Source organism: Oryzias melastigma, linkage group LG23, assembly GCF_002922805.2.
Source record: "Oryzias melastigma strain HK-1 linkage group LG23, ASM292280v2, whole genome shotgun sequence".
Taxonomy (NCBI): Eukaryota; Metazoa; Chordata; class Actinopteri; order Beloniformes; family Adrianichthyidae; genus Oryzias; species Oryzias melastigma.
The window spans coordinates 2758908-2784628 of NC_050534.1; the positions used below are offsets into that span (position 1 = coordinate 2758908).

A 25721-nucleotide genomic window follows, 5' to 3' on the forward strand; every position below is an offset into this window, starting at 1 on the left:
CTTTTTAAAAGTAATTTTTCGACTTTTATTTGATAATTTGATAATTTTATGACTGTAAATTGGTCTGTGGTCCTCATTGACTGTAAAACATTTATTTTTATATAGTCTATGGTAGCACCTATATATTAAGTCTGTGGTAGTACTCATGTTTCGTTCTGACTCCAGCAGAGGGCGCTGAAGCATTAGCTGTTTACAATCTGTTATACCGGAAGTTGACCACTTCTTCCGGCTGACTTGCCAGTCCTGCACGTGAGTGATCCGCACCGGCGACGCTCCCCGTGCGCGCGAGCAGGGATGTCATCAGAGGATGATGAGGAGGAGCAGTTCGCGGCCTTCGTGGCGCTGCACGCGGCCGCGCTGAGCTCTTCCGGCGTCCCGCGTGTCTTCTGGAACAGCCTCTTCCACAAAATCACCCACGAGGTCTACTGCGCATGCGCCTCTGGCATCCCCATGCTGGTAGTTATCTTTATTAGAAAAAAGATGTTCTTTCCTTTGGCCCTCAGGTCTTTGATGCTGGGGAGGTTTTCGGGATCCTGCAGTTCCGAGAGGAAGAGGAGGAAACTGAGACGAAGAGCAACCCTGCAGCTGACGTCAGGTGTAAGGTGGTGGTCACCCGGGAGAGCGGCCTGCAGGTCTCAGACCCTAACAGGTGAGGGCGCTATAGCAGGATCCGGGATGTTTAACATAGATGCAGCTGGAGCTGTCAGTGTTTTTCATCTGTGCCTTCTTCTCACAGCATCTTCCTGGTCGATCACGCCTGGACGTACCGCGTGGAACATGCCCGGCAGCAGCTGGAGCAGATCCCGGGACTGCTGCCCCGAATGGCCTCCCTCATGGGGGTGGACTTTCACGGGGAGGTCCCCTCTCCAGAAATTGTGGAGTTAATATTGGAACGAATGTGGAAGTACAACCAGACTTACCAGCTGTCTCAAGGGGTACGTCAGGGGTGTCAAACTCAATCACACAGGGGGCCAAAATCCAAAACACACTCAGGTCATGGGCTGAACAGGATAAACATTTATTGAACTCCCTAAAACTACACTTTTGAAACTTTAACTCTTTAACTAGATATATAGCATTACCTGCAATAATCCTAGTGAGATTTCTGTTAGCTGAATTTGGTCGCTGAAGATGCTGAAATTGATGGCTATAAACGCTGAAGCTGATAGCTGAAATCACTGAAACTGATAGCTGAAAATGCTGAACCGCGTAAAATATTAGCTAAAAAAAAACAAAACAGGTTTGCCAAAACAGCTGCCCTGTAGCTAAACTATTCGCTAAACTTCAAAATCGCATTTGAAACTGAAAAAATCCTAAATTAGCCAAAACAACTAACATGTAGCTGAAATATTTGCTAAACTTCAAAATTACATTAAAGCTTAAAAAAAGCTTAAATTGGCCAAAACAGCTAGCATGTAGCTGAAATATTAGCTTGACTAAAAAAAAAAAAAGCCTAAAGAATGGGGGGAAAAAAAGCCTGAATTGGCCAAAACATGTAGCTGAAATATGAGCTTAACTCAAAAATCCCCCAAAACTTTACAAAAACCTAAATTAGCCAAAAACAGCTGGCATGGAGCTGAAATATTAAACAAAAAAAAGCTTAAATTAGCCAACACAGTTAGCATGTGGCTGAAATATTAACTCAAAAAAGGCTAAAAATCTCTAAAACTCCAGTATAGCCTAATAGTTCTATGTGGTCAGAACGGCCACATGGCAGCTCGCACCACTGACCATCAGTTTTCTGAGGTGTGGTGGTAATGGCCATGTACACGTCTTGCAGTCAGCCGAGGAGAAGGTCCCGGTCTGGTACATCATGGATGAGTTTGGCTCCCAAGTGCAACACTCGGACCGTCCCAGCTGTGCCATGTTCCCCTTCTTTCACATCCCCAGCCAGGTGGCCTACACCATCCTCTGGCCTCTGCAGGACCTACAGGAAGGAGGTGAGGACCCAGCGCCTCCTGTCACAGCCGGGTGAGCTTTAAGAAACTCCAACTTCACCTCCACAGATGAAGTCACCCGGGATTTTTCCTACGGGGAGTCCAACCCACTCCTGAGGCGGTGCCGGCTGTTACCATGGAAACCAGATGCGCTGGAGGGGGTGAGCGGCGCGGTGATCGAGCCTACTGACTCCTACTATGAGGTGAGTTCTGTCCAGTGAGATACCAGTTAAATATGACGACGGAGCAGCCGACAAATCTTCTCCGTCTTTCCAGGCGATTGCTCTGGAAAACCAGGAGAAACTTCCAGTGGAAGTCCAAGCTCCATCCTTTCCCGGAGACAAAATCTACAAGTGAGTTTCCACATATTCCTATCATCTTCCTTCTAGATCAGGGGTCAGTGACCTTTAACAGTAAAAGAGCCATTTGACTCGTTTTCTACTGATCAAAACCTGGAAGGTTTACTTTAGCCTTTAAGAAATTTGGATTTGCATTCATGACCTTCTTTTTTTGTTTGTTATGAATTATTTGAAATATTTTTAGCCCGAACAAAAGCGAAAATATAAAAAGAAACTTTCATGTCTCAAAATTTGATTTTTTAAAAATGTTTTTACCTTTTACCTTTAGTAGAGGCCAAATTAGCAAAAGATCTAGCTCGTTAAATAAAAGCTCCAAATTAGCATAAAATTCCTCAGTACATTAAATCAACCAAAAATGTTAGCATGTTGCTAAAAGAAAAGCTAACTCTAAATTAGCCTACAAACCCCAGAAGATAACAAATTAGCCAAAAATGTTAGCATATATAGCTAAAATGTTAACTAAACTCCAAATTAGCCCAAAAAGCTAGTTTATTGGTTAGCCTCAAATTCCTCAGTAAACTAAATTAGTCAAAAATGTTAGCATGTTGCTAAAATAGAAGCTAAACTCTAAATTACCCCCCCAAAAAACTTCAGTAGATAACAAATTAGCTGAGAACATCAGTATTTTGCTAAAATATTAACTAAACTCCAAATTATAACATTTTTCAGTAAACTAATAAGTCAAAAACCTGTTGTTAAAATAGAAGCTAAACTCTAAATTAGCCTAAAACCCCCAGTGGACAACAAACCATCAAAACGCGTCACCAGTCTTAAAGGGTTAAGCTTTAAATCTCTTTTTTTTCTCTGCAGAGTTTTCTCAGAATTATCCCAAGTGACCAACAACCTGACCCACCCCCGTTTTCAGCTGACGGGTGAGGAGGAGGAGGCCGACATCCTCTGGAGCTACAACCACATCAAGGACTTCAGGTGAGCTGCTGCTCTTTAGGCTCATCCAAAGCTCTCTAAAACAAAACCTTTAAAGGGGTCCTACCATGACTTTCTTCAGCCTTTCAGAGGGAACTATATCAATATATATGATCATATATTACCTTTGGATCAGTAAAAAATCAATTATTTATGAAATATTAGTTTTTTTTCATACCTGGAAGTAAAACGGCACGTTTCCACCCGCTCGTTTTCATGGGTATGGGAGGGGCTGCTGCAGACAGTGCAGGTTTTTAGAGGTTACTCTTAAATGCATGAACGGATCTAAATACCACTTTGGGGTTCTTCATAGTGAGGAATGGACAGTAAAATGTATTTAAAACTTCAAACAGTAGAATTTTCACGGTAGGGCCCCGTATGAACTAGAAATATAGGATTACCTGCGATAATGTTAGTGTGAATGCTGTAAGCTGAATTTGGCTGCTGAAGATCCTAGTCCTGATAGCTGAAAATGCTGCAGCTTATAGCCAGCTATAATATTAGCTAAATGCCAAATTAGCCTAAAAAAAAAAACAAAAAAACTTAAACAAAAATTAGGTTAGCCAAAACAGCTAGTGTGTAGCTGAATAAAAAGCTTAACTTCAAAATAGCCTAAAAAACTGAAAAAGTGTAACGCAGAGGCTGAGACGTTTGGATCCACGTGCAGACGGTTTAATTTCACAGAGCAAGGGCAAGAAATAGTCGGCGTCAAAGGGCAGGCAAAGGTCCAAATCACAGAGGCAAGACAGAAAAACGTAGAAACAGGCGTGGGTCAAAAACACAGAGACTATAACGAACTAGGAGGATTGCTCAGACTGACTGTAAACAGGATCAAGACTTCATTGAACTGTGGCCTGGAGTGAGTATATATGCTGGTGAGTCTGATGATGATGATCAGCCATTCATGGAGAAGGCTGGAGCAAAGGCTGATGGGAGTTGGAGTGAGGAAGAGAAGCTGGTTAAAACTCAGGAGAGGGCTCCCTCTGGTGGTCGGCGGAGGACACAGCTGAGTGAGTCCAGACAAAAAGCCTTAATTAGCCAAAACAGCTAGCATGTAGCTTAAATATTAGCTAAACCCGGACATGGACTAGAAAAACAAAACAAAAAAAAGCTTAAATTAACCAAGACAGCTAGCATGTTTATATTAGCTTAACTCCAAATTGGACGAAAAAAAGAAACAGAAGAAACCCTAAATTAGCCAAAACACGTAGCTGAAATATTAGCTAAACTCCAAAAGCCTAAAAAAATACTCTAAAAAGCTAGGAGAATGCTAATTTTTAAAACTTAAAAATCGTAACTTTCTAACATAATTATGAATAATAAATGAAATATTATTACAGAATAAATCAACTTAAACCTTAAATAACTTTCAATATTTTACTCTTCATGAAAAAATATTTTGTCAAAATGATTCAAGTTAGAAATAAGAGCAAGATAACATCGGGTCATTAATAACAATAAAATAAAATGATCTGGAGGGCCAGATAGAATTACCCAGAGGGCCGGATGTCTTGACTTTGACACCTGTAATGTATGGATGACGTCAGACGAAGTGTGCGTTATGAGAAATGAACACTGGACGAGCAGACCAGGGTTCGCTGTTCTCTGCTGGAGCATCAGAACCCTCCACCACCTTCACTCCTTCATCCGGTTCTCTGCAGGAAGCTGAGCGAGGAGCGGCCGCACGTCCTGCTGAACCAGTTCCCCTGCGAGAGCCTGGTCACCGTGAAGGACTGCCTCGCTTCTGTGGCTCGTAGGGTGAGAGGCGGGCCCCTCCCTGACTGGCTCCCCGAAACCTTCAACCTGCAGACCGAACTGCCACAGTTTGTCAAGTGCTTCCAGCAGAGGCAGCAAAGGTTTGAGCTGCACCGAACGTCCTGCAGGTCACTCTTCATCAGCAGAGACTGTGACCTTGTCTGGGTTTCAGGGGGGAGGACAACCACTGGATCTGTAAGCCCTGGAATTTGGCCCGTGGGCTGGACACGCACATCACCAACAACCTGGACTACATCATCAGGCAGAGAGAGAGCACCCCCAAGGTACCACGCTAGAGCTGCCACAAACGATTAGTCGACTAATCGGGTCATGCTCAAACTGGATGTAAAGCACACATCTTAACCATCGTTAGCTTTGAACTAACTAAAAACAAATTGTTCTAATCTTCATTCGTACATATTCTCCCACATACTCTTAGATCATTTCAATATAGTTCTAATTATATACAAATAATATCTGGAATACCAGAACTAATTCTAGTAGTCCTCTGGAGTTTAGCTGAAGAAAAGAGCAGAATCCCTGATTCCCGTTTGAATGCGTTCCTTTCTGAGTGTGATAACAAAAATATACAAAAGCTTCTTTATTCTTACAGCCCTTGTTCTGTTCTGTTCAAGCGTCCTGTAGTGCTGACAGTAGTTCTTGTTGTCTCTCCAGGTGGTGTGTAAGTACATTGATGATCCGGTGCTGTTCCACAGGGAGGAGGTGGGGTTGGTGAAGTTTGACGTTCGGTACATGCTGATGCTGCGCTCGGTGCGGCCTCTGCGACTCTACGCGTACCATGTGTTCTGGCTTCGATTCGCCAACAAGTAAGACATCTAAAGAGGTTTTTTATGTAGTTCCTTTGCTCTATTGCGGTTCAATTTTCGCAGTCTCGCTGTTTTGCAGATTATTTTTCAGCACAATTTTTTATTTTTACAGTGGACTTTATCTGTGTCCTGATATGCTATAGATCATTGGTGTCAAACTCCATCACACAAGGGACCAAATCCAAAACACACCTTAGGTCGCGGTCCGAACAGGATAAACATTTATTGAACACTCTAAAACTACAATTTTAAAACTTTAAAACTGCAACTTTAACATCATTATTATTACTAGGCAAGTAGCATTACCTGTGATAATGAAAGTATGAATGCTGTAAGCTGAATTTGACGGCTGAAGATGCTGAAATTGATAGCTGAAAACGCTAAAGCCATAGCCAGCTAAAATATTAGCTAAATGCCAAATTTCCTTAAAAAAAAACAAAAAACTTGTCAGCCAAAACAGCTAGAATGTAGCTGAAATAATAGCCTAAAAACTGAAAAAGGCCTAAATTAGCCAATACATCTAGTGTGTAAATATTAGCCTAACTCAAAAACAGCCTAAGACAGTTAAAAAAAAAGCCTAAATTAGCCAAAACAGCTTGCATGTAGCTGAAATATTAGCTAAACTCCAAAATACCCTTAGAAATCTTAGTAAATGTCAAAATAGTTCAAAAAGTTACCAGAATGACAGTTTTTAACCTTAAAAAGTAACTTCTCCAAAGACAGATACTTTTAGAATCAAAGAAGCAGACACAAAGCCAGAGTAAGATTTCTCATGAGGAGACCTGGGTCAGTTTGGCACCAACACCAAATCTGCTGCAAGTTTTAGAGACTCTTCATTTATTAGAATGTTGGTTGCCTGGTTACAGAGAAGACTAAAGATTAGTTTCTACTATAACATCTTTCATTTCTCACTCTTCTGTGTCTAGCCAGGTGGTATGTTGAAAATAAACAACCAGATCTTCTCAGCGCAGCAGCCATCATATGCAGGTTAACCAGATGACAAATGAAAAGCTAAAAAAGCTGTTAGATTTATAAAATATACATATTCAACAACACCGTAATTTATGATAATTAAAAAAGTAGGAATATTATTCCAGAATGAATCAACTTAAACCTTAAATAACTTTTAATATTTTACTCTCCATAAAAATATATATTTTGTCAAAATGATACAGGTAAGAAATGAGCACAAGATAACATCAGGTCATTAATAACAATAAAATAAAATGATCTGGAGGGCCGGGTGCGGCCCCCGGGCCTTGACGAGTGCTGTAGATCTTGTTAATCTCTCCTCCATGTCTCGTGTACAGAATGACTTCAGCTCTATAGATCTACATTAATCTCTGATCAGATTTTTTTTATTCTATAAATTCAGATGGATTAATTTTCTATGAAGGTTTTAACTTGGAGTTTTTAAACAAGAGAGAAAAGAGTGAAAATGTTTGAGTCTTTTTGTGAGAGGTTTTGAATCCTTAAAAACTTCTGTAATCCGACCCCCACTGTACGTCCTTGGCTTTATCAAACGTATCCACTTCCACAGAGTGTAAAACCTTCTGTGTTTGGAAACAATACTCACTCCTCATTCTTGCTCGACCTCGACATCCCTGCAGCAAGCAGTGCAAGGGGATCTGGAAAAGAGGTAGGGTGGTAGCTCTCGAGAAAAGACCACATTTTAATTTGCGATTAATCGCGAGTTAACTCTGGACAATGCGATTCCAAATTTTAATCGCCTGACAGCTCTAGTGTGTAACAGCAGACGAGCTGCGTGAGGTGTACAGGGTACCCTGTCCTACCTGTTCACAAACCTCCCACACACTCTGGAAAAGGGAAAGAGCTACACAGAAGTATTTTGACTATAAAGTTGAGTAGAGAGCACAAGAGAGAGCCTCCTTCCCAGTGATCTTCATCAGCCTAAATGTCGTTTCTGGAGCCTGGTTGGAGTGCTCGTTGTGTCTGCCAGGTGTCTTCAATCAGCTCAGCACATGCAGAGGAAGAAAACAGTCAAACTGCATGTAACAGTCGTGGTAGATTGGTCAAATAACAGTGAAAATGTAAAGTTGGAAGGTGAGGAACAGATCTCCGTTTGCTTGAAGTTGTGCTAATAGTTGTGATCGCAACATCACAAAATCCTGGAGGGACTGATTTATGTGAAATCCAAAGGAGAAATTCCCTGGAGGGAAGCGGAGAGGAAGAACACGCAGCCAGTCCACGACGCACTCACAGTCACAGCAAGCCTGCATGGAGCAATGTCATCATCTCTGCATTTTTCTAAAATTAGGCAAATGCAAGAAGATTTTTTAATGTTCTGAATCGATAAATATGTCGACAAGTGTGAATCAAGTTTTTAGCGATTGACGAAGAATCGTTACATCCTCAGTCAGCAGCAAACGTAGAACAGCAGCTTTCAATGTGGGGGGGTCGGACGACTCTTTGATACGGTAAACATGGTGGTTTCTTCAGGGCCTTCTCGTTGGACCACCTGGACGATTACCAGAAGCACTTCACCGTCATGAACTACACCGAGGGCGTGGAGCTCAAACAGGTTTGCTTTCACTTTTCATTCCTGCTGCTCCGGTTTGCTTCTTCGATTCGTGTAACCGTCTCTGCGTCTAGGTGCACTTCAACGACTTCATCCCCATGTTTGAGAGGCAGTATCCACTACATCCCTGGAAAGAGGTGGAGGTAGGTCAGAAGTCTGTTCTGGTTAAGTGTTGTTCACCAATCACCAGCTGTCAAACTATAGGATTGTTTAAGTTTGTTCTTAAATTAGTGATTATTTTTTAAGAAGAGGCTATATTATAGACAAATTGGGATGCTCTTCATCTCCATTACCCTGTAGACGTGGTGGGGTTTAGGTCGGTGCTGAACTGATTCTGAAGCAGCAGTTCTTCACAGTTTAGATGAGACCTGCAGTCAGATTTATCTGAAGCTGGGGTGTCAAACTCAATCGTACAAGGGGCCAAAATCCAAAACACACTTTAGGTCGCGGCCTAACAGGATAAACATCTATTTAAGACTCTAAAACTACATTTATAAAACGTTAAAACCGTAACTTTTTAACATAATTATGAATTAGATGTGTAGCATTATCTGTGATAATGTTAGAGTGAATGCTGTAAGATGAATTTGGCCACTGAAGATGCTAGTGCTGATAGCTGAAGATGCTGAAATTGATAGTTAAAAACGCTGAAGCTGATAGCCAGATAACACATAAATAGAAACACTTTTTCTTCTCACATAAATCTCATTCCTCTCCCTAACTCACCAAACCCGGATGACCTTGTTTCTGTTTACAATGATTCTCTTCTCAACGTTTTAGACCTCCTTGCTCCTGTTAAAACCTTCTCTGTTTCCTTCACCAAGTCTTCTGCACGGTTCACTCCGAGCTCCGTCAGATGAAAGCCAAAGTTTTAGGAGAACTGGCTCGTCTATTCATAAGGAAATGTACATCACACACATCACGCAGTACAAGGACACAAAAACAAACTTTTTTTTTCTGAAAATAAAGGTAACCCTAAAACTCTGTTCTCCCTCATGGACAATATCTTCCTTATCCCAGATAGCCTCCCTCCCCATCTGTACTCTGATGACACCTGTAACTCCCTCCAGGCGTATTTTGACCAAAAAATTAAAACAGTCCATCATCATCTCCATTCTTCAATCTGTCGTCCCTCCTGACTCATTTTCTGTGTTCAAAACATTCTCTTCCTTCCAGTTCCCACACCAGTTCCCTCATCCAAAAACCCAAACCTTCAACTTGTCTGCTTGATCCCCTCCCTGGTTTAATCATCTCCCTTCAATCCTCCCTTTTATTTCTGCCATCATTCACTCCTCTTTAACTGCTGGTATTCTCCCCTCACAGTTCAAAGCTGCTCCTGTTAACCCTCTCCTGAAGAAACCTGGTTCAGATCCAAATATTTTTTAGTAATTTCCGTATAATCTCCAGTTTACCCTTAATTTCTAAAATCCTAGAAAAAGTAGTCACCTCCCAACTCCATCATCACCTCAAATACACTAGTTTCTTTGAACCCTTTCAGTCTTACAGCCATCCTCCTCCTCCACTGACTTTCTTCTCTTGGTATCACCTCCACCCCCTCCGCTGGCTCCAATCATATTTTTCAGGCTGGACTCAGTTCATTCAACTTAAATCATTCAAATCTCAGCCATCAACAGTTTCTTTCGGTGTTCCACAAGGTTCTGTCCTCGGTCCACTTCTTTTCATCACTGGCCTCTTGGCAATATTTTCCGTAAATTCAACATCAGTTTTCATTATTTCGCCGACGACACCGAACTCTATTTATACAGTAAGCCCCATTTACTTTACCCATTGGCTCCAAATCCACCCCCACTAAAGCTCCAAGTTTAACTCTCCCCATTGATCCTGGTTTCCCCTCAGGTAAAGAGTCTGGGTGTCGTCCTCGACCGTACACTATCGTTCCACTCTCGCGTCAGTAGCATCACTCGGTCTGCCTATTTCCATCTTCGTAACATTAACCGTCTGCACCCCTCTCTCCCTGTTCACTCCTCCTCAATCCTAGTTCACAGTCTGGTCACTTCACGTCTAGATTATTACAATTCACTTCTTTCTGGTCTGCCAAACAAAACTCTCAATAAACTCCAGAACTCAGCCGTCCACATTGTTTCCAGAACTCCATCATTTCACCGTATCACCCCGTCCTCCAGCAACTACACTGGCTACCCAGTAAATTCAGAATCCACTTCAAGTTCCTTCTTCTCACTTTTAAATCCCTTCACTACCTTGCTCCTCTCTATCTCGCCGATCTTCTCTATACCCACACTCCCTCCCGTTCTCTCCGGTCCTTCTCTCCAGCTCACCGTACCCCCTGCCCGTTTGGTTACCATGGGAGCTGAGGCTTCAGCCACTCGGCTCCCAAACTCTGGAACTCTCTTCCTCCTGACCTCCGTAACATCAACTCTTCCTTTATTCAAATCCAGACTCAAAACTCACCTGTTTAAATCTGCCTTTGCACTTTGACCCTCTACTCAATCTTCTGTCTGTTGTTTTTATTGGGTCTAACTTTATGTGGACTATTTTATTATTTTAATGCTATTTTACTGTAAAGTGTCGTTGGGTGATTTGAAAGGCGCTTCAAATAAAATGTATTAATATTATTATAAATATTAGCTAAATGCCAAATTAGCCTAAAAAAACTAAAAAATAAATTAATTAAAAAGTAGGTTAGCCAGAACAGCTAGCATGTAGCTGAAATATTAGCTAAACTCCAAAATCTTAGTAAATGCCAAAATAGTCCAAAAAGCTTTCAGAATGCCAATTTTTTGAAACTTTTAAACCATAATTTTTTAAGATAATAATGAATAATAAAAAGGCAGGAATATTATTCCAGAATAAATCAACTTGAACCTTAAATAACTTTCAATATTTTTCTCTCCATTAAAATATATTTTGTCAAAATTATACAAGTTAGAAATAAGCACAAGATAACATCAGGTTATTAATAACAATAAGATAAAATGATCTGGAGGGCCAGAAATCGTCTCCAGCCCCCGGGCCTTGACTTTGACTCCTGTGATCTGAGATAAGGACTTGAATGTGTGAAGGATGTTCCAGTATCCGTGTTCTGAGCATGCTCTGGTTTCTGTTCACCTGTTGTTCTCTGGACGTTCCTCTTCTGTTCTCAGGCTCAGCTCTTCACAGCCTTCAGAGAACTCTTTCAGGCAGCTTCTTCTCGGCCGCCTCCGTTTGGCATCTGTCCGTACAGCTCGTCTCGAGCCATCTATGCTGCAGACGTCATGCTGAAGTGGACCAGAGGACCAGATGGTGAACACTTGTTTGTCTCTGTCAGTATGTGTGCAGGAACCGATCTCCACCGTTTTCCTGTCTCAGTCTTTGGTCTGATCCCAGGTGAGCGGTCCATGCAGCCTCAGATCCTGGAGCTTAACTTCAGTCCGGACTGCGCGCGGGCCTGCCTCTACCATCCGGACTTCTACAACCACATGTTCCAGGCGCTGTTCCTGGATCAGCCGGACGGCCTTCCGCTCACTCGCATCCTGTGAGGCTCTGGGAGCAGAGACTGAGGCACAGAGACCTGATGGAGTCGTCTGATGTAGAGGTTGAACTCCTGGCTGACTCGTTTCTCAGACTTCCTCTGTGTTCCTTGGATCATCAGAAAACTTCTGTCTCTTGTTTTATCCCCATTACCCCCTTTCATCTTTATGACTTCCAGTATTTGAGATTCACTCTTGAATTTCAGTTCATGTCCAGATCCAAGTTCCAGCTTTGATCTGTTATTGATTTACTCTGATTCATTCTTGTTATTGTCCTTCACCTGCTCCATGTTACTGTTTTGGATTTCCTCATTCTGCTCCTCTGATCCACCTTCACGTCTTCCTCAATATCTGGAAGTCATTTGACTCATCAGCGCCTCACCCTGGTCTGGAGGAACAAGCTCTGGAATTCTTCCACTGAATTGTATTTTTATTCTGTAACATTAAAGACTCTTTCTATTGTATTCTGAGTGTTATTGTAGTTTGTCTTTTTACACTCACTACAAGTTTTGCTTTCATGTTTCCTCTACAGCATGTGTCAAAATAGAGGCCCGGGGACCGGATCCATTTTATTTTATTGTTATTATTGTCCCGATGTTATCTTGTGCTCATTTCTGACTTGTAGAATTTTGACAAAATATATTTTTATGGAGAGTAAAATATTGAAAGTTATTTAAGGTTTAAGTTGATTTATTCTACTAAGAATTTTTAGGTTATTTTGGAAGTTAGCTAATATTTCAGCTACATGCTAGCTGTTTTAGGCAAATTTAGGCCTTTTTTCAGTTTTTTAGGCCATTTTGAGGTTTAGCTAAATTTTTTTTTTTTCAGCTACATGCTAGCTATTTTGGTTAATATCAGCTTTTTAAATGTAGTTTTAGAGTGTTTAATAAGTGTTTATCCTGTTCGGCCTGTGACCTAAGGTGATTTGGATTATGGCCCCCTGTGTGATTGAGTTTGACACCTCAGCTCTATAACCTTGTTTCCTCTGAGCAGTCCAATATGATCCGGTTCAATCCGGTATTTTGAACATTTCCATTGTGGGTGTGTATTGGCAAGATTCTGCCGATACAAAATGTATCACAATACCCTACTCATGATGCGTATCACGATAAATCCCAAGACTGTACCAGAACAATTTTTCACAATTTTTCTCGGAGTAAGCTGGAGGACCTCCATTGTTGTTGCTTTCCTAGTTGTTGGGACTACAATGACACAATGACATGCTAGTGCTCTACACCACGCATGTGCCGTGAAAACAATTGGAAGCGGGCTATAGGTGGAAACACTCACCAGAATTAACTGGACCGTACAGCTTGGTGGAAACGAGGATTTTAAGTCGGGATGTTGGCAGCATCTTAGAAAGTTCTTTAATATGAGTACTAATATGTGCACTTCTCCTTGAAGAACAGACAAGTGTTGTTCCTTTCAACTACTTTATGAATGCTTTCATAGAAATGTAGTAATTTAATGGATCTTCATCAAATATTGGGATTTCTGTTTGAAGGCATGGAGTTATTCCAGGCCTTGTATTCTTGAAAAGCCCTTTAGGAGATAAAGGCCATATTTCATATCAAATAATACTTTAATTCATTTGGACTACAGTTTCCTCTCCTTTAGTTAACACTTTACCCAAAAAATAAAAAAAAATCACCAAAAACGATTTTTTTCCCTGCTGCTTATTCCCCCTAAAGGGACATCGAAGTTAAAAAAAATTGAAGTGAATGTTTTTTTTTCTTCTAAAAATACACAATTCTGTAGAAGTTACTATCTGCTGCCCACCAGTTTCTATCCAGACATTTCTTTTTTAAACTTCAAATTTTAGAAATGTAAATGTTCGGTTAGTAATGGCATGCTCCAGATAGTAACTGAATAAAATATTTTCTTCTTATAATTGAAGTAAATATATTTTTTTCTGGTTACTATCTGGTGCACACCAGTTAGAAACCAGAAAAATAGATACATATTTTTACTTCAATTTTTGTGAAATAAAATGTTTTTTTTTTTACTTCAATTTTTTTCTTCAATGTCCCTTCAGGCTGTCCGTACCATGGGGAGTAATACACACAATCAACATTTTTAAAAACGTGTTTTCTAAATGTGCCCCAACATTTGGTTGAGCAGGCAGGTAAAGGGTTAAACCTTGTATTCTTGAGATTGTGTTGACACTAGGTTTTGTTTAGTTTGAGTCATTTTATTGATGCCTTTCCTTCTTTCCACAGACTCCTGAATCATGAACTCATTTGCTCAAAAAAAACATTTGAAGTATTTTGGGGTTCTGAACCCATTTATGAGAGTAAATAACCAACATCCAGTTACATTTCCCAGACTGGTGTAATGATATGGAGAGAAAATAGACTCACCCAGATTTGTGCGTGTTATTCTTGATTTGTGTGTAACTGGATTTGTATGTTTGAAATCTGATGTGAGACTCTGTCTGAGAAAAATGTCAATTTTCACCAGATAATATTAAAAAAATACAATTTTACAAATTTACAATCCAAGTTCAAAGGGACTGAAAAGAAAAGTGATGATTCAGCATTTCAACGCATCACTCACAGATAACAGATTTTTAAAGATTTGTGCTTAATTTAGTTTCAAGCTGTTGTCATTTTAACTTCTGCCTGTGTAAATTGTGCTTTGTATTTTTTTAAATTTAATAATTTTAATACTTTTTTTTAATCACAAAATGTATTGTATGAGTTACAAATCAAGAATAACACACACAATTGGGGTAAGTTTGTTTTCTCTCCATAGCATTGGGTCCCACTTTGGGGGTGATAGAGGAGAGGAGGGACTTTTTATGTATCAATAGTGAGCTTGTTGGTTACTTTTTGTCATTTAGGTTTATTTTTTAATGGGGTGATCTAATAATAGAGAAATAATTTAGTTTTTAACCAGTCCTGAAATGACACTAAATTGAGAGACCTTAAGAGTTTTATCAGTCCTCCAAATTGAACATGTCAGATGACTGAGTGAAATGATGATTCAATTTATTACAACAGTTTATTATAAGATTAAGTTAAAGGTTAAAAAAGTATTATCCTCTCCTGCACAGTGGTACCTATGGTTTCTGTTCTGAAATAAAGTTCTTTAATGACTGCAATAAATTTACTGTTTTAGGAAGATGTTTCATAAGACTTAATTTTACTTTGAAGGGAACTTGAATGTGCAGCTGTCAAATTTAAATAAATCAAAAGTGTTATTGAAAAATATATCACTTGTATTTAAAAAATGAACTAATGACCACGAATAAACAGTGTACTGAAATTTCAGTTTTGTCAGTAGGAAACTGGACCAAATGGTTCTTTTAGACATTAAAAACTACTCTCAGCTCTTCCGATATGGCTTTTACTTTGAAGGAGCTTTAGCGGAAGCACAGTTGCAGGCGGCCGGAAATTAGCACTTTAGCTAGCTTTCTGTGTGTGAGCTTGCAGTCAATCTGCGTGGAGTTTATCTTTTCGAGGAGAGGATTCGAGGTTGAATACATGCCCAGAAACTCGTGAGTGTTTTGTTTTTTTGAATATACCTCGCGACATTTGGCTCATGAACCGTAAACTGTACTGCTCGTTGCTTTAATGTTTGTCGAAAAGTTTGCTGAAAAGTTTGTTGGAAGTGTATTTCGGTATGAAAAAAGTTACAGTGACACCAGTTGCTACATATATATATGTATATATATATATATATATATTCAGTCGAGTGTCCTGTACGTGAACCTATGCATATTTCCTGTCGAGCCGAAGCCAGAACGTCCAGGACAGAAATAGAACTCTGTTTTTTTTCTTCTTCTAAACTTCTGCTCTAGACTAGAGTGATGTTTTCCCTCCCTCTACTGGTTTCGATTATTAACTGTATTACCCATAATTCATACTGCTCCGTCTGCTGTGCATCTCCGTTGTGTTGCGTGGGGAGTCCGTCTCACCACTCAGTTTACATAGTCTCCGTTGCGTCTCCGGTCACTCCCTCATTTTTAATCCTTTCTTTTAGAGCCGGGAATCGTTTAAAAAAAATTAACAAATTAATCGCAAACCTGGAAATAAATTAATCCGGATTCTTTTCTTTCTCTCTCTCTCTTTTTAGTTACGGTATTTGCCAGGTACTTATTATCTGTAAATAATCATAATATGAAATCACAAAATAGACATAAAATCATCTGAAAACAGAAATTTCCATCTAGAAAAATTGGTTCATTTTGCTGTAGATACTCCAAAATTGTTCTAGAGAATCTGGCTACAGAGAAAAAATATGGCTCCCAAAAATTAATAGCCAGAAGTCCTTCTCCCTGCCGGAGCTGGACGCAAAAAAATATATTGTTCTAATCTTTCAACCTCTTTTCCCATTTCATATCTTTTATTGGCCCTTTTTGCCATTTTTTTTCTTGTGACAGTCTGTCACGGAGAAAAAACGACCTTTAACATTCGGGAAAGCCGTATTATCAGCTGATTACCGGTAAAAAAATTTAAGTCTTTAAGTTGTAATTAAAAAAATAAAAATAAACCATGCTGACAAATAAACAGGTTTTTGAATGACAATTAAAAAAAAAAACAGGCAAAAGTCACAGATGTCTTTGGGCCACATATATTACTGTTGACAGAGGAACATCACAGACCTCACAGCTCCTTATGGCTTTACTCCAGTCTGCCTGTGTGGTTTCAGCTTCCAGGGAGCCCCCCAAAACAAAAATAATTTCTATCCTGACCACTGCTGTCCATTTGATATTTTTTCTGGAATTTTGGTTTTATTTATTTTATGCAGCTATTTTATTTTTTTCTCTCGTAAGTTTTCTTTAATGTGTTTGTGAACAATAATAGAGATACACTTCCCAGGGCCAGAAAAGATTAGTCAAGGACAGTAATTCAGCTTCAAAAGAAAAAGAAACAAACCGTGACATCTGAGACATCTTCAAATAGTTTTACAGACAAAACAGTAACAACTTTGCCTTTGTCAAACCCCAAATAAAGAGCATAAGAAATCTAAACATTTGCTGATTGCTGACCTCTGCTGTAGACATTCCAACATGGAAGTCTATCCCATTACCCTTGTCGTTATTCCGTTTGGTTTGGAGTTATTCCTTACGAATTTTTTCTTCTGTTCAAAGACAGAAGGAGTGCCACTAACAACGCTAGCCTTCCTTTTAGCCCTGAGGCCGTCTCTTTCTCGTACTCCTCATGCTGTTCCAGGTGTTTAGCTTTTAAATGCCAGATTAATGCAGATGTGGTGAAGGTTTTGGTCAATGAACAACCTCGCGACAATTTAGATTGGCAGCTGCTGCAAACTGCAGATTTTTTTTTATTGCTCTCAGGAACTTTGAAACATTTCCACACAACCAACATTTTAAACTCAGCACTAAAACAATGATGCACATTGATTGCACCACGCGCCACTATTCGGCCTCAATCCCACTGAGGGCGGATTTTTTCTTGCAATGTTTGATTATCGAATATTCGGCAATATCAATCAAAATAACAAATATCTGCGCCAATAATCGGTCAACACTTAAACATTTTTTTCCTTGATGGTGGACTTTCTGTTGGCGCTGCATGGTAGGCTTTTAGGGCTGGGAATCACTGAGTACTTCACAATACGATGCTATGCGTCGTTGTCTGTTTACATCAATAGAATTTGCGTCAAATTCATGAAAGTCCTTTGTTTTGACAAGCGCTAAAGTAGCTGCTTCATGGTTATCTTAAAGTCTTCACCTGAATATCCCGCTGCGTGTGGGAGGAGCTTCTGTCAAAAACTATTCTGGACTTCATAATGGAGGACGCGGATCAACGCTGCTTCTCCGCAGGCAGAGGGGAGGGACGGGGCTCCTCACTCAGGCTGGAGAGTGGCCGCGAGCTAAAAGGTCAGAGCCGTGTCTGTATTTTTCTAAAGTAGATGCAGACAGCGCACACGGTTTCTAATGTATCAAACACATGGATTGTAAGGGCGGTAACGGCTGTAACCTGTCCAAACACCGCGCTAAGATACATGAGATTCTAGCGGAGAGGCGCTCACCGTAAATGAGACGTCTAGCGGTGATATTGATCCAATAGGTAAGTGTGCTCGCGGAACACACGAGGAGCACGTGACTGAAGTGTTGATTATCAAAGAGAAGTGAAGGAAAATATCATTAAAAGGAGGTGAAATGAAAATAGATACTGGCACTGTAAAATAATTAACAATAAACAATGATTAACAGCCTGAACATAAATATTATGCTTAAATGATGATAAATTATCTGACATCATGTGTAAAATGAATTAAAATGCAGTATTATTAATTTTTATTTCCAGAGTTTTTGTTCTTTGAAGTGAGAAGGTCATTTGATATACTCTGTATTTTAGCTCTTAACTGGAGCTTTATTTTTTCCTTAAAATATGTTATTGTAAAGACCCGTTCATATTAATTGTTAATTTTATTCTAATGGCATTAAATTGTTATATCGTGTTTCAAATTGTTCAAAAAAATTTTTTGCAGAAAATTAAAACATATCTTTGTGTTAAAAATAGGGAAATATCATAGATTACCGTGACTAAATTTTAAAAGTTGATTGGCATTTATTAAAACTTATTTTAGCCCATTTTGGAATTTAGCTAATATTTCATCTACATGCTAGCTGTTTTGGCTTATTTAGTTTTTTTTTTTTATATTTTTAAGGATAATTTGGCTTTTAACTAATGTTTTAGCTGGCTATTAGCTTCAGCGTTTTCAGCTATCGTCAGTAGCATCTTTAACAACCAAATTCAGCTTACAGTATTACTTCCAGTTTTTCTTTAGTCTAAAACTAATGATGGTTAAGATGTGCATTTTACATCTACTTTGTGCATGACCTGATTAGTTGAAAAAAAATTTCAATGATTAGTCGACTACTAAAATAATCGTTTGTGGCAGCACTAGTCGTCGACTGTTTAGTCGATTAGTTGTTGATTAGTCGACTAATCGTTTCTGCCCTAAACAACAGGAGCTAATGACGCAAGGAACTGTTGCTAAGGACTTTTCCGACCACAGACCCAACGACAATAACAAATGCAAAGTTTAAGCATAAATCAAATACAAAGCTGTCATTAAAGAAGTGTGGACATGCAGCTTAGTAGACATTGAAGCTTCTTAATAAAGCGGGGATCGGAAAATATCGACTTGGGGGCTGCAAATGGCCCGCGGGCCACCAGTTCGAGAGCCCTGGTTTAAAGGAAGATTAAGAATTGCTGTTTGAGTATACACCATTTACCTCCTCTCAGGTTAGTGAAAGCAGGCTGTACACAGGAAAGCTAGAATTATAGCTTTTTAATAGTATTTCCTTTGTTTTGTTTTCCTCAGACTGGAGCAATGACCCATACGTTCCTGACGAGGCTCATGCTTCAGCAGCCGTAGAGTCACCACTTCATTTGGTGAAATGGGAGAGTACTCATGTGAGCGGCACAGGAACTTCCTGAGCTTCCTGCTGCAACTAGGAATCAAACCATGGTAAACGCTGATCCAGACCATCATGAAGATCCTCTGAAGAACTGACACTGCCACATCACGTTTGCCAGCAGGTTTGATTGATTCTGGGATGTATACCAATGTTGCAGGTGGACAGCAGTTACACATCTCATCAGCATTTGAGAAAAGGAACACTCTGAGGTGGAGAGGATTTTAAATGTTTGTCCACTTTGCTGCAGCTCATTGAAGCAGCCGTGGCATTAGTTCTCTGTTCCCCAGAAACAGTTTTTCTCCCAGCACCCTAACAGACTTTTGAGAACCTCATCTTCCAGAATGGAGGTCAGCTCTTATTTCCCAAGTGTCAGACATCGGAACAACCTGCAGTTACAAGAACCTGTGGAGCATTCTACCCCTAAATGTTCTCAAGTAAAAGGCCATTTCCTTCGAAAGAACACGCCTCCTCCCTCAGTGGACACTGACAACTTCCCCCACAGAGGACGCAGGAGGCCCTTAAACAATCAAATACTTGAGCTGATCGACCAAGAGGTTGCGAAGTGCAAGTCACATTTAAGTAAAGTATCTGCTCCTCCCGACAGCAGGTGCACTACTGACACACACTCACCCACCAAAGTGAGTGTCTCTGTACTGTCGCCAAGCAATGCAGACCGTGAAGCCACAACCTCCAACTTTGAGCAAGTGGAGGTGCCAAGACAGAGTCCCAGCTTTCAGCCGTTTTCTGCTTCTAAGCAGCTGCAAGAAGAGGAGGAGCTTATCGGTGCATATTCAGAACCGGGGTGCAGCTCCGCAGAGACAACTTCAAGACATTCAGGTACGCTCATGTTTGATTCCTCGTCCAGTTAGATTGTTAAAGGGGCCATACCATGAAAAACCTTCTTTTAGATTACATTACATTTTTATGTCATCTCGCGGGAGACCTGTTAAAGTGAGTTTGATGGAAAGTATTTTCCTCATCTCTCTCATTTGATTTAATCTTTTTTTAATACCAGAAACTAATGAAGGACAGCGGCTGCACAATTCATTAAATGTTTAATAAAATATGATTTTTATTTTTTCTTTATTTTTAGTTAGTTTAAAGCTAATGATGTTTAAGATGTTTGTTTTGCAGTCACTTTGCGCATGACACAATAAGTCGACTAATCGGAAAAAATAATCTGTGATTGGTTGACTGTTAAAATAATGGTTTGTGGGAGCTCTAATCATTTATAACTAGTAGGGGTCTAAGAAAATCTTGATTTTGTGAAAATATTGTGATTATTGTGATCTGGTGATACTTGTATCAATTTAAAATGCTGCTAAGATGATATTTAATTAATAATTTATAAGCAAACATGCACTTCAGCTTCTTACTCTTGTGTTCCACCTGCACTCTCAACCACGAGTTGGCAGCAAATCGCACCAAGACTATTTCAGCAGAACAACAAGAACCATCTTGTGTTAGATGTGAACTTCTGAGCTCCATGGTTGTTGTTGTAACATAGCAAAATCTGACACACACAACTTAGTTTTAACTTAGGATGAGTATCCAACTGAAAATCTGTGCCAAATTGACACTGGTACTAAATGAAAATGTAAATTTCTGTGTTTCTGGGCTCATGTAAGAACAAGTGAGACCATGCAGTGTGCACTTAATGTTCTGAGGTTCCTTAAATAAAATGTATTTTACCATTTTATTCATGGCAAAGGTGTATTAATATTTACATAAAGTTTTTTCTAGGTCAAAATAAAAAAAATTGTGAAATATTGTCTCTGGTACTGTCCTGGAAAATATCGGGAGATTTATCGTGACATTTATCGTATCACTAGATTCTTGGCAATACATACCCCTAATGACTGTTAGGTGATTTACTGTACTATTCCCTCTCAAAATACGCCTTACCCGGCAAAGAAACGTGGAGGAAGACAATAGTACAGACCAGAATAATTTTAAACAAATTACCTGAACCAATAGTAAAATGGGATCTTTAGCAGAATGAATGTGGTTTGGATATAAGAAGACTAATGTTAACAACAGTTATTATACAGTTTTGCCATATCCTTGTGCCTCCTCGTAAGTAATACTGCGTCAGACGGTGTACAGGGATACTTTTTTACACACCCGTTGACCAGTCCCAACAACACTCACCAACACGACAAACTCAATGTATTATCTGTGGAAAAGTCACATCAAAGAATACAAAGTCAACAAGCAAAAATGGCGTCAAGTAACGACTTAGTCCAGAGGATGTGCTACAAAGAGATCTACATCTACATCTAAGATTGTTTTACTGGCAGATAGTAACATGACCTAAGCTTATCTGCTAGGGAAAAGGTTCTACATAAAATACATATTTAGTTCCTTTCTACAAATTTTGATTTGTATCATTACAAAATGCGTAAAAAAATCATTTTTTTAAAAACTACTCATTTATTCAATTTACACATACAAAATTGCTATATCATACTTTATATTGTCTCTGTGGTATTAAATTGGCTTTATCAGGCTATAGAATTTGGGTCATATTACCCAGCCTACTATTGAAATGGCTTTCTTTACAAGCAAACGTTTCTTAGAAGTGGCTGAGATGTTTATTATTCTGAGAAGTTCGGTGTCCGACCAAAAAGGCTGCAAGCCAGAACGCGTTCAGATGTTTATTTTGACTATATTAGGTAATGAACAAAGATTCTGAATCAGGAAGGTGAGGACTACTCCAATCAAAATGGTGTTTTTAGCATTTTCTTGAAGTATTTTCCTCAAGAGGAAGGACATTTGTAAAGACAGTTGAACTTAAAACTGTCTCTGAGTTTGTCTTTATTTAAAGTGTGGTAAATATGGGCAGACTGGAGAACTATAATATTGCTCATCATTTTTGTTACCCTGATAACGTGAGGTTGAAGTTGCAAGTAAGCAAATGGGAGATGGTGTAAAGGACCAGAGACATACTGTGCACCAATGGTCCTATTGTGGGTTATATTACCACAGTAGTTAATTTTACTAAGGTGGCGAGGATTAGCTTAACTAGGATCTTAAGATGACCTCTTCTACTAACGGTTCACAGGTAATGTTAATTCTATCAAATTGCCCTCCCTCTGCTGGAACTGTGGACAAAACAAGTAAAGCATGAGACCAGGATGAATTGAGAACATTTTTCTAAGAGTGAAAAACTATGGAGCTTCTTCTGTGATGATCATTTTCCATTAACCCTTGTGCTGTCTTATGGGGGTCCAGATGACCGAAGCCTTGCATTGATGTGTTATCCATCCCATAACACGGACACCAGTGAAAATCAAAAAATCAGCGCGCCGTTTTATGGGGTCCAGGTGACCCAATGGCCAACATACATAGGATAGCACAAGAGTTAACAACTACAAATGTTCCTGTAACTAAAATGTAAAAGCTGAAACACATTTAAACTTTAACATATCCAATTTTTATTCCTTCACAGAATTTCTAAGACAAGCGCCAGGCCTCGACGGAACAGAAATCAAGGAGAACATTCCTGTAGTCAACCGTGAACCCCCTAGACTCAATCCAGCAGCCGACCACACAAGACAAAGTCGTACCTCCACTGAACAGGAGCACAGCCGGATCGTTCCTCAAATTGCAGTCGAGGATGTATCTTTGTTGTGTTCAAAGGCCGCAGTTTCTCCTCAGAACAAACCTGAAGGAGGTATCTGCCAAAACCCTAGGGTCCAAATTTCAGAGAATCCAGTTGTGTCGACGCTGACGAGGTCTCCTCAGCCCATTCTGTATGAAGACATCAGTGAGGACGAAACCGAAATATATCTAGAGAAGTCCCCATGTCCACCTGAATGGTCTGATGCAGAGGAGGACGCGGACCCCTGCAACGTTTTAGATTTTGATGGTGATGAGGAAGATGATGGCGACTGGGAGGTCTTACCCCTGAGCATTTTAAACCTCCAGTTTCAACCCAGCAACCAACAAGTTCTACTAGATAATGAGGGAAAAGAGAGAGCATGGGGCTCAAGGCAGTGTGGACCCTTTGCAAACGTCATCCCTGCCTCTGCATTCACTCAGATGAAGGTTTTTGATACCCCTGACCAACAAGAAGGAGCTGTGACGTTTGGGAAGCTGTCCTTTGTAATTCCCCCCATTAATGAGCATCATTTGGTAGAAGTAGAGAGCAGAGAGAACTGCTCTGACCTGGAAGACTGCTGTGACACAGAGGACAGCAACGATTACTCATCCGGTCCTGAGTCCAACTTAATGACCGTGTCCCTGCAGTGCCTGAAAAACCTGTCAGCTCTGTCACCAGAGTCCAAGTTTGAGAAAGAGACCAAAGAGAAGACGACCACTCCAGAAAAAGGATGGAAAGTAGAAGGGCAAAAGCACCAGAACCCTGTAATTGTCCTGGATTCTAGTGATGAGAGTGATGACAATCTTGAGTTGACAAAGCTTCAGCCAGCCCCTGATGGTTCTGAGAACAATCATACAAACCAATCTAAGATGGACGTTCGCCGTGATACAAGAGACAAGGTTTCATCTGAAGATCTAGATAGGACAGAAGAATATGGAAAAAACATGTGGAAGGATGAGGGCATCATCATCCTCTCCGACTCAGACGACGACCAACCTCAAAACCAACCTCAAGAGACCACAAAATGTAGTTCTGCTGCTTCTCCCAGCCAGAACCCGACTGCTGACAGCTCTGCTGGATGTCCAGAACCTGAAACAGCTACTAAGGAGTCTGGGACAAAAAAGTTCAAAAAGTTCAAAAGAAAAAGAGCCTTGCCCGCAGAGACACAGCCGCTGGAGATCAACGCTAAGAAATGCACCCAACAAGCTTCCCCAGTGAAGATAGCAGAAAAGCAGTCTACTCCTGAGCATCAGATCTCCATTGTACCTCAGTTTTACCCTCAAAAACATCCCAATCCACGCATTCAGCTTGTTCAGAGGCCTGACACTCAAAGACAGCCTGAGGATCCGTCCAATCCAATACCACCCTCAGATCGCTTCAAAGAAGACATGGCCAATCAAAGAGTCAAAAGATCTGTGCTGCGGTCCAAATCACATCCATCCTCAGCAGCACCTGCAGGGCAGAAGTCCGTCTCCTTTAGTGTTTCTTCAACATCAAAACCCTCCAACTCTTCCGAGGGCCGGCCGCCTTCAAGAGCTCAGCTGCCTTTGAACCCCGCAAAGAGCAAAGTGTGCTCCGACTGGCAGGAATCCTTCTTCTCGATCCGGAAGAAAACCAAGGATCAAAAGGAGGGAGACTCCAAAACCAAAGCCAGCAACCTGCCAGCTGAAACCAGACCCAGACCTGCTAGAGTCCCCAAACGCCGCAACTCCCACGACCCTGCACCACTTATGAAGAAGACCAAGTTAAACGCCATGGAGTACATCAGGGCCAGGAACTGCAACACCGCCATAGACCCAAGTGTGTTCTGGTTTGGATCATGAGCTTTTGCTTTTGATAGTGCTGCTTAGATTTTTACTGTCTTTCTTTTTGAACACAGAATACCCTGTTGGCAAAGGCTACAAGTGGAAGAACTCAGCAGCGGATGGATCCAAGAATAGGTGACCTCCATGTTGGCATCAGAGGAAGGTTCACTACAGAACCATTTACTTACGCTTTTCTCTCTCCATACTGTAGGGTAGGACGGCACAGAAGCAGAAAGCACCGCTCTGAAAGTCCATTCAGTGACAGCTCCTTTTAAAGACACGGCAGCCGTTTTGTTTTTAAAGGTTTTGTTCTGTAAATAAGAATCTTTTTGTATTGACACCATGTTCACAGCAGTTTTTGTTCAATGCTAAAGTAACTTTGTTTTATTAAAAAAGATTTTTGTTCAAAAATATCTCAGGTTTTAGGAGGGTTTTTTTTGGACAAATTTTACAATCACAAAGGGGGTTGTGACTCTTTAGACACACGAGGTGTATGTTTGTATAAATCCTTTTATTATTTAAGGCTAAACTTTATATTGATTGTACATTTTTTGTTGGACAACTATAGCTCACACACATACATGCACACCTCAAGCAAGTATCCTTCGGTTGCAAAATGTGAATAGTTACTTCCAGTGTTCGGGTTTAAAGCGACAAATCTGGCAGCTGAACGCCGTTTGATGCAATTTTATGTAAATAATCAAAGATAACTATCAATTTCAACAGAAAAATGTAGAATATTTATTTTATGAATGTCCTGCTGACACTAATCTAAATATAAGTTTGAATAATCCTTCAATATTGGAGGTTTAATTGAAAATGTCTAATTTCATTTGAGCAGATATTATTCTAACGGGTTCTATTTTGCTTGATGTTATTCACATTTTAAGTGCGATTAGCACAAAAATTGATAGAAATTCATGTTGGACACACGTAAGATGTACATTACTGCATGTTGACCAGGCGTGGTTTAACCACAGCCAAGGTTACATTTAGTTGTAATAGGAGGCATTTGTTGTTTTTCGGGGTATTTTAGGGGTTATTGTAAAATAGAAATTTTTACCTAGTGGAACAGCGAATATTTTAT

The 25721-nt window shown here is 40.1% G+C and overlaps 2 protein-coding genes across 3 annotated transcripts; both read left to right on the forward strand.

Annotated features, from left to right (window-relative positions):
• The first annotated feature begins 155 nt into the window (after nt 1-155).
• ttll12 (tubulin tyrosine ligase-like family, member 12) lies at nt 156-12293 on the forward strand. The gene is made up of 14 exons (XM_024290254.2): nt 156-420; nt 504-649; nt 737-935; nt 1781-1940; nt 2007-2140; nt 2214-2290; nt 3107-3223; nt 4882-5076; nt 5148-5259; nt 5651-5802; nt 8263-8344; nt 8416-8484; nt 11464-11602; nt 11687-12293. The coding sequence occupies exons 1-14, from the start codon at nt 295-297 to the stop codon at nt 11836-11838; spliced, it is 1860 nt and encodes a 619-aa protein (XP_024146022.1). The 5' UTR covers nt 156-294; the 3' UTR covers nt 11839-12293.
• Nucleotides 12294-15172: 2879 nt separating this feature from the next.
• LOC112157314 lies at nt 15173-25034 on the forward strand. Of its 2 annotated transcripts, XM_024290008.2 has the most exons (6): nt 15173-15328; nt 19129-19275; nt 19383-20062; nt 22677-24629; nt 24709-24769; nt 24846-25034. In XM_024290008.2, the coding sequence occupies exons 3-6, from the start codon at nt 19567-19569 to the stop codon at nt 24907-24909; spliced, it is 2574 nt and encodes an 857-aa protein (XP_024145776.1). In that variant the 5' UTR covers nt 15173-15328; nt 19129-19275; nt 19383-19566; the 3' UTR covers nt 24910-25034. The 2 variants fall into 2 exon arrangements, with proteins under 2 accessions (XP_024145776.1, XP_024145771.1); XM_024290003.2 differs by having other exon boundaries at nt 19129-20062.
• The last annotated feature ends 687 nt before the right edge of the window (nt 25035-25721 follow it).

Bases quoted from the DNA above. Each gene is read 5' to 3' on its own strand.
- ttll12 (XM_024290254.2), top strand. From the start codon at position 295: ATGTCATCAGAGGATGATGAGGAGGAGCAGTTCGCGGCCTTCGTGGCG. The intron at 1,941-2,006 runs GTGAGGACCCAG...TCACCTCCACAG, and splicing joins GCAGGACCTACAGGAAGGAG to ATGAAGTCACCCGGGATTTT. The intron at 5,077-5,147 runs GTTTGAGCTGCA...TCTGGGTTTCAG, and splicing joins TTCCAGCAGAGGCAGCAAAG to GGGGGAGGACAACCACTGGA.
- LOC112157314 (XM_024290003.2), top strand. From the start codon at position 19,567: ATGGAGGTCAGCTCTTATTTCCCAAGTGTCAGACATCGGAACAACCTG. The intron at 20,063-22,676 runs GTACGCTCATGT...ATTCCTTCACAG, and splicing joins GACAACTTCAAGACATTCAG to AATTTCTAAGACAAGCGCCA. The intron at 24,630-24,708 runs GTGTGTTCTGGT...TTTTGAACACAG, and splicing joins CAACACCGCCATAGACCCAA to AATACCCTGTTGGCAAAGGC.